General features: G+C 38.4%; 1 protein-coding gene across 2 annotated transcripts in view; it reads right to left on the minus strand.

Moving 5' to 3' along the window:
• Positions 1 to 944: 944 nt before the first annotated feature.
• Positions 945 to 14226, minus strand: part of adamts7 (a disintegrin-like and metallopeptidase (reprolysin type) with thrombospondin type 1 motif, 7) — a 137888-nt gene continuing 124606 nt past the window's right edge. For both annotated transcript variants that reach the window (XM_008404673.3, XM_008404672.3), the window contains exon 24: positions 945 to 5733. In XM_008404673.3, coding sequence (XP_008402895.2) covers positions 5588 to 5733 — 146 coding nt within the window. In that variant the 3' untranslated portion in view covers positions 945 to 5587. The remainder of the gene's footprint in view (positions 5734 to 14226) is intronic.

The raw sequence follows: 14226 nt of genomic DNA on the forward strand, positions 1-14226 counted from the left end.
TTGATACCAATCAAAAGCAATAAGAACCAAAATGGGAGGAACAAACAAAGCCCGGAGGAAAGTTATTTGCAACTCAGCTTTGTGAATTACATGCAGAGGACACTCTAATTAATAAACCAGCTGCTAAGATATATAAGATATATTTAACCCCCAAACGTAGAAAACACCTGGAGTCAGAGGGAGACGATAAACGGGAGGATGGATGATTTCAGGTGTATTTCATAAATTAATAAAGTGAAACGCAACTTAAACATGATTAAAACAATAGATTGACACTAATTCTGCACTGCTGAATTTGAAATGAACTAAAACTCATTAAAGGATAAATGTTTATCAAACATTTCACTGCTGTCTGAAGTTTAAAGGGACTCATTTGGTAACTTGAGAGAGATTTGGTAAAGAAAACAAAGGAACTCATCGAAACATTAAACTGAGTCGCAGCACCAAGGATGGAACAGGAAAAGGTTTTGACCTTCTGAGGGTCACGATGAGGCGGCGTTGGCTTGTCCAGGGCATTCTTGGGGAACGTGTAAATCACATTTTGCATAATTTGGAAAAAAATCCAGGTCAAAGTTTATTCCTTCGGCACTAACCAGTACTGGATGCACCAACAGAAACTTCTGCATCTTTCTGAACCCAACTCTCCTGAAGTTTCAGTAGGAGGCTTTCTCTCTGCCAGTGAGAAAAATGGAGGCAAAGAGGAGATTCTCTCTTGAACATGTTTGCATTTTTTCCCCCTTTGCTTTATAAAAAAAAAAAAAAGCATTAAAATATTCAACTCTTATGCAGGGTGTAAATACACTCCATGGGTTTGAGTACAGTTGACTGATAAGAGTACGTAGAGGCTAAAATCACATTTTCTCCATAATTCGTATTCTCGATGGCACCGCTTCCCATGAGGCGTCAGAAAAGAAATGAAAAAAAAACTCACAATACACAGGGCGGTTTTATAAAAGGAGACGTTTCTTTTGTTTATTTTACAAGGCCTGTTGAACATGAAAAAAGGAGCACTGCTTTCATTGAAAATGATTTTCCTTTCAGGGGAAACGTTCATCCGTTTAGAGAAACCGTCAGCAACGCGTCACGTGAAGGCGGAGGAGGTACAGAGATGTCCTTCTACGTCTGAGCGAGTCCATCCTGTTGGACTTTGTTTAAACTTTCTATGTTAAAGACGAAGAAGTGCAGAAACATTCGAAGGTACCGCTGCAGCTTCGACGGGATCAAACAAACACTTTTAAAGCAGAAACCAGAGCTTGTACATATATGGAGTAATACACGTGTTCACCCATTAACTGTTCTTACATAACATGATAAAAGGTAGCGTCTTTTTTTGTTTTTTTTGTTGAGACATTTGACAATCATTTAAAAACAAGCAATACTCTAACACACTGCATTTACTTCAAACTGAGAGCTTAACCAGGATTAGAAACACCAAATGGTTCACTACTCAAGTTGAGACGGCACTGGGCCCGCCAATACCTGAAACTGGCACCTGAACAAGTGGAGCCTGTGCAGCTCCTAGCACCAAATAATCTGTAGCTTCTGTTTTCTTAAACATTTACTGACAGTTTTCTGACAGTTAAAAAAAAAACACAAACCTGTGTGGTAAAACCAAAGGGAAACAACTGTAACCTCTTAGACTATTTTATGTAGCCTTTTTTTTTTTTCTTTTTACAAGCTGCTGCAGACATTTAACAAGCTGAAGCGTTGATAAAGCCCACCTCTAGTCTGTGACTGCTCTGTTACATCTTTACAACCAACTGCTGTTCAACCAAACTGAGAAAAACATAACAGAGACAGGAGTGTCAGGAACGCGCAGCATGACAAGGGCTCTGAAAAAAGCCAGAGCATGATATAAAAATAAAGAATTGGGGTGTTTTGAACGTGGGCATTAGCTTCTGCTTCAAAGGCTGCATATATATATATAAAAAAAACTGGACAAATCCACTGAGCTTCAGAGATGAAGCCAGAGCAGATGTTCCTTTGAGTGCGGAGCTACCTGGTTACCTCCGAGTGTCGGCTCCAGCGTTTCTCTGGCTTCTTTAGAGGTTATCTGCACCGAAGCTGGGAGCTTTGGACTAGAGCTGGAGCTAAAGCAGATTTTTTTTTCCCCTAAGACTGCTGTTGGAAAACAGGAACCTTAAAGCTAAATCAGTTCATCATTCTGAGCATCTTTTCAGGAAGAGTTACTCTCTTCCTTTGTGGCATTCTGCAGATCGTAGCGCAGGCAGACGGTTTATTCACACAAATCACGTCTTACTAATGCAAACGAATGATAGCATCTCATCAAAAATTTTTACTTTTTCTTGAAAAATTAAATGGTTGTGACAGCTCTTAAATACTGTATTAACATGAGTTACAAAGAGTCTTTGTGACACCAGTCCTGCAAAACAGTCCTGAATTCAGAACTGCAACTGTGCAGATTTAAGTGGTGAGCAGAACAAGTTTAACGATGAGGCCCGGGATCATAAAACTAAACAAAAAAAGATTGGAAACAATGAACTCATCTTTCCTGCTAATATAACCTCTTATGTTCCAGCTTTGTGCCATTATTGTTCTGTCCTAATTTATGCAGATTACTGAGCCGACTGATGGCAAAAGCTGCATATCAAAAGCGGATAAACTCTCCTTCTCTTAACCACGTTATATATTCTGCTGTCATGGTGTTGATGGTGGGATTGCTACACTTCCTAGATTCCTGCTTTTTAACAACAGAAAATAAAACCTGCACTTGATCTTATTTTTTTAGATTTCAGCACTGGACACATTTTGGTTGGTTACTCGGTGCCAAAACGCAGTCGTTTGGTGGCGTTTGTAATTTATTTTATAGATTTCATGACCGCATTGCATCTGCATTCTGCTGGTACTTCTGAAATAAATCTCTGATAAAATGTGTGTAATAAAATCTTGTCAATTTTAAGCAGATAATTTGGAGCTGGTTTCACTTTCCTGCTAAGATCAATGGTACCCTTAAGAAAAAAAAAACTAAATGGTGACCAGATGAAGAGCTCTTCAGGATGACGGCTCAGAGGGGTGTTTTTAAAGGTCTGATAATGTTTATATTTGCTTTTTGAAAAGCTTCAAACACAGCATGCCAATATAAATCCTGAAGACCAGTGTGTCTGTCAGAGTTGATCCAACTTGAAGATTGCCTGAATTGATCCTGAGACTTGAGCCAACTACGGGAGTTAAAAATTCATTTAGATCAAACAGGAGAATTTATTTTTAAGGCAAATCTGATAATGAATAGATAAAAAAGAACATACAAATAGTGATCCAGCTGAATTGTTAGTTCAATGCTCCTGAGATACTAAATAAACGAGGACTGAGGCCGCTTTCAGCTTCTGTTCAATATGTTCAATAAATGTCTGAAAAACTTCCACTGCAGCTTCATTTATCAGCCCCAACGGCTATATTTGTCCTTTGAATGCAGTCTGGAAATTATATTTTTAATGGTGCTCGCCGACGCTTTGGTGGAGGTTCTGTTAATTAACAAGCCACATAAAACTCAATGTGTCGGGGCAAACTGCTCAGCCTCTGTTGAAGCTTTCCAAATGCCTGAGATTTTCACATGAAGGCGTTTGGAGGTTCTGTCATGTTCTGGTGACGTCGGGTCGTTCCAAGGCAGAAACGTAAAGATACATGAGTTACAGCCGTTTTACTGAGAGCTTAAAATGTTTGGTTCTGAATGAGTGCAAACATGGAAATACAAAAGTGTTTTTAACTATGGTATAAAAAACAAAACCCTCTTCATTAGTGGATACCAGCTGGTTAATCAATACATGACGACAATAAGCCCAGAACATTTGTTTTTTATCCAGACTATAAAACATCTGGGGATTTTTTTCCACTGTCGGCTCCAAACCAGGTCTGCTGAAGATAAGAAGCACCGACTTTCACCGCCAGCGTTTCTAGCAAACTCTCGCTCAACGATTGAGGAACTTACCATTGGAAAAGTACAAACCATGATTTTAGCCAATAAAACCTATAACCAATGATTCTGACACAACAGCTGTGCTGTGTAGCTCATGAAACGTTACTACAAACTTTTAAAATCGGCTCTAGTTACAACTTTCAATAAAGGCATCTCTGCAGGTTTTGTTCTATTGGGTGCAGTCGGAATTAAAACCTGGTTTTCTGGACATAAACCTCGTGACCATTTATCAGTGTTTAACTGTAAAACTGAATTATAGTCTCTGCTAACCTGAAAACGTTTGTAGACTTTCTCAAACGCAGCCTAAGAAAGCAGAAAAAAATCCCTGGTTTCTGCCAACGGTTCTGGAGGTGGAGGCCTTTTGAGTGTAGAACTTTGACTTTTACTCACTTCATGTCTAGAAAGAATTTGTTGATCTAATTAAAAACTTCAGTCTGACACAGGAACACATTGTGAATTCAAGGGTTCACATGTCAAGATAATTATGACAATTTTTGATCCGACTCGGCAATCTTAAGGATATTCCAAATATTACGATGGCTCTGAAGATAATCCTCTGATTTATCACTGCCTTGCTAATCATCCATCTGGGATTAATAAATCAATCAAAGATGGAGGATAATTCAAAATACAGAAAACCAGACCTCTGCCACCAGACGTCCATAGAAAGTACCATGTATGTCTGTCATGTTTTTATGAACATGTCCCGTTAATTACTCCTCGTCGGCCATGTTTGTTTACTCCGAACTCTCGAGAGGTTTTGAGAGATTTCATGAGTAAAATTTCTTCATCGTCTTTGCTGTGTGGCTGAACACCACACGCTGTATAACCAAACCTGATGCAGCTGTGATTTTTCAATGTCCTTTGGGGACTCACGGGTTTTGAAGACTGAGACTCGTGCATTTTAACTTGTTGCCGTGTGAACCAGGCTTTACACTTAAGCTTTACCTGGTAGGACATGCTTCATACAGGTAATAACACAGTTTCTCTCAGGTGCTTTGTGTCCGCACTTTAAATCATACAGCAAAACATTTGAAAACGTTTTTCACAAATACGTAGCAATCTTTGGAAAGCTTCAGGAAGCCCTCACAGTTTTGACCCGACACATGATGTTGAAAGGCTCCCTTTTTCGACCAGGTACAGTTTGAGACCCATAATGCAAAAGAAGATTAGTGCATAACAGAAATGCAGCGGACTAAAAGCACAGGACTCAATGAAATGACAAATGATCAACTATGCACCATATGTTCTGCTTCCCAACACATGTACCACATATTAAAAGCTACTGAGCTGCATGTTTTAAGACTCTGCTGCAGTCATCAAAATAAAAACACGCACTAAAACAGAAAAGATTAGTGGTTTGTCTAAGTGTGTTAATGCGTTGTAACTGGGTAGGACGAAAGAATCTCGTCTTCTGTAAAACACTCCAACCTGCTACACAGATGTCGTCAAAACGCGGGACGCACAAAGTGCAAACAAATATTTCAGCTCTTGGTTTGTTGCAATTCTGTCCTTCGCACCAGCTCCAGGTGAACTCTGTCGTCTGTCAGTGACTTGATTGTTAATGGTTAGCAGAGGTCCCGATGGTTGGCTCCCTGTTGAGGCCCGTGGTTTATTACCCTGTGGTTGAAGCGACGCCAGGAGAGCGGGGCCTTAGTGGAGAAGCACGCCGCTGACGCCGGGGTCCTGACTGCACGTCTTGCAGCAGCTTGCCTGCATGTTTGGCTGGTGGCAGCGGCTGAGCGAGCGCAGAGTGTGACAGATGCGAGATGCCAGACGGTCGCGAAGACAAACCGCTCCTGTGTGGATGACAGAGAGACACATGCTCATGAAAACGTCAGAGGTCACCGAGAGCAGAGGCTGTATGGTTTCTGGAGCAGGTTACCAGTAGAAAAACAGCTGGTCAGGGGGATTTTCAGGATCTTGAGACACACAGGGCTTAATCCAAAACCCAGAATTAGCTCAATTTTCAAAACGACACCAGCATTATGTTTAGGTGAGTAGCTAATAAAGGACATGCTGAGCTAATTTTCTGCCTGAGCTAGTTTTTTTTTTTAATGAATGCAAATTAATGTGACTGTAATATGAAATAATCTTTGTGCAAATGAGCAAACCCTTGCTATAACTCAGTTAAGTCTAAATGAACAATTCCCCTGACTGAAAGTAATATGAGCACCACTGAGGTCAGCCAGAGTTATGACAGGAATCTGTGGAGGACACTGAAGATCAGGATGATGACAAGAAGGACATCCAGTATCAAAAACTTGAAAAAAATGTAAAAAAAAAAAATACCAGAAGAAATATGCAAAACGTTGCTCTGTTAAAGTAGCTCAATAAGCGAGACAATCAACTGATGCATGTTGCTTTTCCCAGATTTTTATATCAGCATGTTTTTACTCGATTTCCACGTTTGAATGGATTTGCTGGATTTTATTTGTGCAGATTTTGTGAACTGGATGTCTCTCGTGTGGATGGACCGAGTTAAATATTGAACACCATTTGGCAACATTTATTTGCTTTGTAACTTTTGGTGGGAAGCCAACTGCTTTGATGGGAAGATACACGAAAGAAAAGAAGAAAAAAAAAGATCGGATATCTGCCACAATTGGATGAGAGTGAAATTCAATTATCTTTCATGACTGATCTACTTGTGGGTAAATTAAGCTGCGATATTTGAGAAAGTGAACTCAGAGAGAACCGACTCGCCTTTAATGCTTATATTTGGGAAAGGACTTGAGGGCTGTTGGGCGTTTTGAAACCACCGTTGAAAGACACCCAGAAATATGTGGAAAGCTCTGTGAAAATGGGCTTAAAGGTTTCCTGTATTCCTGCAAAACGGTGTGAAGGACCAGGTTTGGATGCTTGATGCAGCTGAAAGCAACATCAAAAGCAAACGGATGAATAGTATATTAAATATGTAATTCGGTCATTCAGCTGGAAGTCAGACTGTCTGGACTTCTAGAAGTGAGTTCACATTATGAAACTTGAAACTTTTCAGGTCTGGAATCAGAGGAGTGACGAAACAGATCAGTGTGTGCAAAAGATGAACAAAATGTGTTGTTAAAAAAAAACGTGAGAGAAATCAAAGATTGCGTTAGTCCTTTGTAAGACCCTAAAAAAGGTTAAATGCTGTGAAAAAAAACAAAAAAACAAGCACTCAATTTTATGAACATTCCTCTGTGACCTATATTAATACAAATATTTTTTTGCGTGGAAATCCACCCTGACCACCAGCAACATATCGGAGAGATCCGACGTCACTTCTTAAGCAAATAGAAAATTAAACTGTCGCTAAACAGAACAGCTGATGTGTGTTATTTATTTCCTTTTTTGTTTTGGGTGACATAAATAGTCCAGAAAGCGGCAGTGAAAGTGCAGCACAGAGAAAAGTCAATACTGAAGAAGGCATCTCACTGTTTGAAAAGCAATATTTACCCAAAGGAAACTGCGCATTAAATACTTCGTTAGTTTTGTAGCCTTCCACAGAGAGCCGTGATAAAGACAACATTTTAGCAAAAACAAAAATTATACATATTTTTTCCAAATACTGAGCTTAGCCTTTTATTTCATCCTCCCTCCAGCTGCAGACAGACTGGACTCGCTCCAATTGAAGTATTTTATGAAGGTGACCGAAGTCTTGGTCAGATGTAAAAAGCAATTTGGAGGTGTGAAACCTTTTAAAACCTTTTTCTTTTTTTGCACATGCTTCTGATTCTGAAACTAGACATAAAGACAAATTTACTTCTTAAAAACCCCCCAAGCAGCATGCATAATCTCTATGCAATGACTCAGTCTACATTTCAACACGGCGTTCTGCAGCAAAGCATAGTGTCAGTTTTTAACTTGGAGGTTATTGCCGTCTGTCAGTTTGATCCAGAGTAATTAAGCTGCTCTCTTTCACAGCTACATACCTCCAACATTGTAAAACTTAAATCTTAACATTTCTGTGGCAGTGCAGAAGATCTATTAATATATTATTATTTTTTCTCCTTCTGCATTAAATCAATATTGGCACAGTTGGACTTCCACAAGGGGAAATGTCTATTTTTGTCATTGTACTGTAATAGATTTCAGACTTTCGCTGTTTTCTGTAAGCATAAATAAAAGCAACAAACACCAGAAACCAAAACCCACCGAGCCACAAATGACACTTTTTTCCAACCAAATTCGTCCAATTCCCTTTATTCAACATGATTCATGGGAAAAAACAGCATTAAAAAATACAATATTGTTTTTAAACAAGACATAAGAAACAAAAGTAAGTTAGAAACATTCAGCAAAAGATTCAAGGAAATTCATTTTCTGTTTCCATTCAAAACCTTGAATCATTTTCACTATTTTGGAGCTCAGTCTGTCCTTGTAATTAGTGCTTTGTGTTGTAGGAGTAAAGTTTGTTTTACCATCTGATGCTCATCTTCCCTTGAGCGCAATAAAAAAAACAGACAAAAGCCCACACTTTCCTGCTGCAGTCCGGTGATTAATAACACGCCTGCAACAGAAAAGGACTTGAACAGGCAGCATTTCAACTTGACAACAGACATCTATAAATATCTGAGTGTCAAAAGTTTACCTTTAAGTGAGCACTCTTTTAAATCAGGGTAAATATTCAATCGTCTATGTGCGCATCAACAGCAGCATCAAATCATCATCATCACAAAAGATTCAAATGTTTTCAGAGCTGCGGGAGACGGCAGACAGCAGGTGGCTAATGTTTCAACCATCTGTTTGAAGGGGGAAGAAAAGTAAAGAAAAACAGAAGAAATAATCTATTTCAATAACTGTATGCACATAATGGGGAAGCAATAATTGAATGAAAGTTTTAAAAAACGTTTTGCCCAGAAAAGAACGTCAATGTTCATGTTTAACAAAGATCTGCAAATGGTTTTAAAATGAATTCATCTTTCAGTGCAGAATCGCCTCCTTGTAAATGTGACCTTTAATATAAGGATATTTATCTGGGAGGGCAAAAAAAAAAAAAAAACTAATCCCCAATCAGTAAAATATGCAAGGATTGGATTTTATTATCTGCTCTTGTATTTTATTTAAAGCTTGATCAAAGTTGGATTTAGCTTTTACTTACAAAACTATGAGTCCCTTAGGCTTAAATAAGATGTTATAGGAAGCTTCTTTTCTCAAAGCCATTTATGAAAATGGGAGCATAGCATTCAAGTGCAGTCCACATTTGTTGATCTTCATAAATCAGGAATATTAAGATAATTACTCACCAGAATTTGCCCTCGCATATAATCTGTTAGAAACATGGCTTATCTTGTCTGGATCTTGCTGCGACATCAGTCCTCTAATCCTAAAAAAAACATCTTCAGGTGATAGAAGGCTGACTTTGTTAATTATCTTTAAATGAAAACACGACCTCAAGTTAGATGATGGACAGTTTAAATAGGTCTCTAAAAAAATCCAGGGATTGTTCAGGTCAAACAAATTATTTTAGAGAGCTTTACATCCGGAAGAAAAACGAGCTTTAGCTTTGAACCGTGTCAGAAGACGTACTTTAGGATTAAACATCTTTTTTTCACAAAAAGATCTTTATGAAGCTGTGTCCTCAAGTGTTTGCAACCGCAATGATTGGACGTTTGTGTACGTTGATTGTAGTTTGTGCTTCGATGCATTTTATCTGAGTTTGTTTGTGACAGACCGACAAAAAGTGTTTTATAAGATGATCTGGAGATGTGTTAGCACATTTTTATTTAATCCTCTGTAGAGCTGCCTTTGCTCTCTAGTCTTTTGACGTATGTGTTTAAGGGTCACGGACATTTAGAAACTACAGATTTATCCAATCTGCCTCAGGGAAATAGCTCAAACTCAAAAAAAATATAGAGGATCAAGGAACAGTATACCGCACACTCTCAATGAGATTTATGTCTGGGGCTTTATAAAACATTGATCTGCTTGGATCTAAAGCTTTGGCTGTCTGCTTATGGTGTTGACTTATGGCTTTTTACCTTTTTCAAAAAGGTAAAAAGCAGGCCACACTTTTCACCTTTTTATTTGTGATCATTTTTAAAAGCACATATGACATTCATTTTACTTTTCAAATATGTGTCGCTTTATGTTGATTTATCAAATAAAACCTTTACAGGACAGGATGTAAAAAAATAAAATAAAATCCTTCAAGGTTCACTGTCACTTTTTAAAGGCAATGTCTATTTATATTATTTTCCACATATGTAACACTCAGAAAAATGAGTTGGATTTAAGAAAAAAATCCAACTCTGTTGCCTGAAACCAGGTTTAAATCCATGCCTGGAAGTCGGAACCTGTTCGCTTAAAAACCACCCAGATTTGCAACTTGCAATAAATATTTCTGGTACCTTGTGGGTGCATGAGAGTTGGGCCTCGAGCGCAAAAAACATTTCAGGCTGACGGTGACCTTGTTGTTGGGAAATGTTTCCTTATTAAGAGCAGCTACAAATGCAGAGTTCAGCAGAGAGTCCCTGAAAAAGTGCAAATGTCAGGGTTTACTTGCCAAGACCTGCTAAGTGAAAAAAAAAAACTAAAAATAGTTAAAAAAAAAAAATCCTGAATTGGATCAAAAACAATAAAAAAAAAAAATAAGAAAAAGATTTTTATACTTGAATGTGAACCTAAGACTGCAGCTGAGCCTGACACAGTAAAACAGATAGTTGAATAAACTCCTTTAGGAATATGAGTAATATGAAAATAAAGCTAAGCTAAAAAGGTGAAAACCTGATTACCATAACAAATCATATAATAAAACAGACCCTCAAAGTCTCTCTCTTAGCAATAAAACATGACAAAAGCCATTCCACATATAGCACATCAACATTAATCAGTTTGTTATTGGTTCTAGTAGAAATTCACCCATTAGTCGTTTTTAATGTTCCTTAAACTGGGAACAAATAATAGTAAATCTTCAGCCCGGATCTCCACTAAAATGGACACACGCTCAAAAAGGGCCACTTATGATGAATACAAAATATGAGTATATTTATTTAATAAGAATCAAAATGCAAGTGTTTATGAAATGATGAAGTGGGAACCAGTTAAAACCAGTTAAACGGAAAAGAAAGTCAAGTCTACCGTGCAAATTGCTGGAGTTAAATAAACGTCTATGCACTTTGGAAAACCTGCTCCCAAAATAGCTCTTGCCGTCTGCGCTCATTTAATTGAGTAATTATTGATGCACTTAGTGGAAAGTATGCCAATTAAAAAAAATAGCACTAGAACCCTTATTGACAGCCATCAGACTGGAAATGGGCAGAGAGAGAAAGATGGGTGCATTAAGTAAAGGTTGTATTTTTACATCAGTAACAAACAACCAGATTCTTTTTGCTTTAGATTCATTTATATAACATTTCGCAGGATCTATACTAACAGTGTACATTAACCAAAAGCTGAAAATGGTGTGTGTGTATATATATTTTTTATATCACATACAGTGATACGCACCACGCACCAGCACCAGAAAGCGATTTTCCTTCAAAATTTTCAGCATCACCGCAAGTTTTGCGTGCAAGGCTGTGCCTCATGTTCTGCCCCTCCACGCCCACATTCGACCACGACTGCTCAATGCCAACTACCTCATGAACGTCGAGGTTTACTTTAACGAGCCAGCTGACTGGTGTCATTTCCCCGAGAACAGTTGCAACCGCGGAGAAGGATTTAAGAAGTCGTCGTGAGTGGGGAGGAGAGCCGAGCCGTGACAAATTAAAAAGGGAACACATCGCCACCGGCCTTTCAGGAGGCCGATGGCGCGCTCCACAGTTTACCACAGAGTCAGGATTACAGGAGCCTTTGGCTGAAATGCTGCAATGTAGCTCTAAATGTGAGGATATGCAACTTTTCACCTGAGGACACAGACGCCTCACCAGGAACGTCCTGAGAACTAATTCAAAATGTTTTCCTACCGCAAAAAAAAACAACACCAAAAAAAAACCCAGTTTATTTTCAATCCATAAAACATGTTAAACAAAATGTCAGCGGGTGTGAGTGGATAAAAGTCAGCCTGAGAGGAGACAAACACGGCCTTCGAGAACAGCTGAGGACAAATGACCCTAATCTCCTGGTTGTTTCTGTTTACTTCAGTGACTCACTTGTAACATAAGGTCTCGCGTAGATGGATATTGGCAGGAATTTTTTAAAGGGAAAAAAAAAAAAGGAAGTGATTTTTTTTGTCAGGTGGTGAGTCGCTCAGTTGTCCCCAGATAACCTGGAAGCAGAATATCTTAAAAAAGAAACAAAAAATCCAATGAGGATTAGCTGATCCTGATTCAGCTAATCCAAACAAAGTCTGTCAAAAATTGGTATGTGATATGTTATAAAAAATGTAAATTTTATGAAAATTTAAATGCAATTTAATTATAGCAGTGTAAAAATGTCTAAACATGAATTTGTATGTCATAATCATTAATGCCTTTTTAGCGAGGTGTTTCATATTACTTATGCTGATCCTTAATAAATTAATTTGATTAATTAATTTCACCTGGTTCTATAGGTGAGTGAAAAACATCCTAATAATTGAGTGGCTGGCATGAAAACACGATGATTAAATATTAAACTCGAGGCATGCGGCAACACAAAAATGTGAAACAATTCAACAAATAATACAAATATTTATTCATCATCATCAAAGATCTTTTTTTTAATTAAACACATGCATCTGAATTGCATATCTCCACACATTAACCTCACGTTTGAATTATTTCACTTTTCTTGAAACATGCATTTAATAAACAAACATAAGAAATAAATATTTAAACAATTACAGACATTTATTTTTGCACGCTCGTATTTCCAACCTGTGCTGTGGGTGTATAAACGATCTAATTTATAGATTTTTAGCTTATTAATGTTTATATCTCCACACTGGCATCATAAGGCTGCAGGGTCTGCAGCTGAACGCTGAGGTGATATACCACACACCCACATCCTCATAACGTCTCACATTAACTTGAAATAAAACTTGAACTCCAACAGCAAAGACATGAGCGGTTTGTTAATCCTCCATGCTGCCTGCAGCCACACATCCAGCTGTGTTGCCGTATTATAGAGATGCGGGAAAATGCAGCTTATTCTTAAATGCTCTGCACATTTTGTCCGTATTCAGAAGGTTCGGATGCTGCAGCTGTTTCCTTTGCGAGCTGAATATTCAGCTTAGGCTTGCTGGACAGCTGCTGCAGAAAAAGCTCCGCTCCTCGTTGCCTCCTCCTCTGGTTAATGATGCAACGCTACAGAAAAGATCTGCAGCCCTTCTGGGACACACCTGCGCAGATTATGTCTCCAGGAAAGTACAGAACGGATTCCATTAGACCGTTTGTTGACTTCTTAATATTGTGTTTGGAGGTGCTGGTTGAATGTTGTGCTGCTATTGAAGCCAAAATGATCCACAGGGATCTTCTGATGGGCAAAAAATCAGCTAACGGTGGGGAGGTTATACTCCTGTTGATGACAAAATACTTTAAACTCTGCATTAGGAAATGAAAATAGAAAACTTTATCCATGAAACTCCTGCTTTGACTGACGTACAGAAACCTCTGACTGCTCCTTTGTTTTTCACACACACACACACACACACACACACACACACACACACACACACACACACACACACACACACACACACACACACACACACACACACACACACACACACACACGCACACACACACACAAAAACCTTCTGCTACAAACCACATAACCACATTCAACCTTTGCTGTGTCATCGATTTATTCTTCAAAAATAAAATCATGTCCACCCTCTGATTTAATAAAGTCAATCATGCAATTAGGACACCATCCTTAGGAATCCTTTTAGTGGAGCAAAAAAATATCATGAGGCGCTTACGCATCCAGCTTCTTCATGTGGTTCACTGTGGGAGGAAATGTCAAAGAACAATCAAAACAAACAAGAAGAAGAAGAAGATGACTAATAAGGGATATCAAGTAACAAAAGAGAGAAAACATGGCTGCCAGGGAGAATTTTCTTCTCATTAAATTTGAGATCAAGGTTGAAAGGTCACCCAAAAAAATCGCAAATACCATAAAATAACAGGAAAATAAAGTAAAATGAATAAGAATGTGATTTTTGACCTCCAAGTTAGACTTTGACGTGTTTTGTAATACAAAGTTTTAGACTGTTAAAAATAAAAAGGTTACATTAAGTACGTGTACGTTGTTGCATTTGGCAAAGTTTTGATCATTTTGCCAATGTGAGCGATGTTTGTTTGCCGACAGGTTTCAGCAGCATGAGCTGCTGCAGGGCTCAGTTTGGTCTGGTTCTCCTCTCTCATTGCATGTCTGCTTACAGAGTGTCC

Source organism: Poecilia reticulata, chromosome 3, assembly GCF_904066995.2.
Source record: "Poecilia reticulata chromosome 3, P_reticulata-male-v2, whole genome shotgun sequence".
NCBI lineage: Eukaryota > Metazoa > Chordata > Actinopteri > Cyprinodontiformes > Poeciliidae > Poecilia > Poecilia reticulata.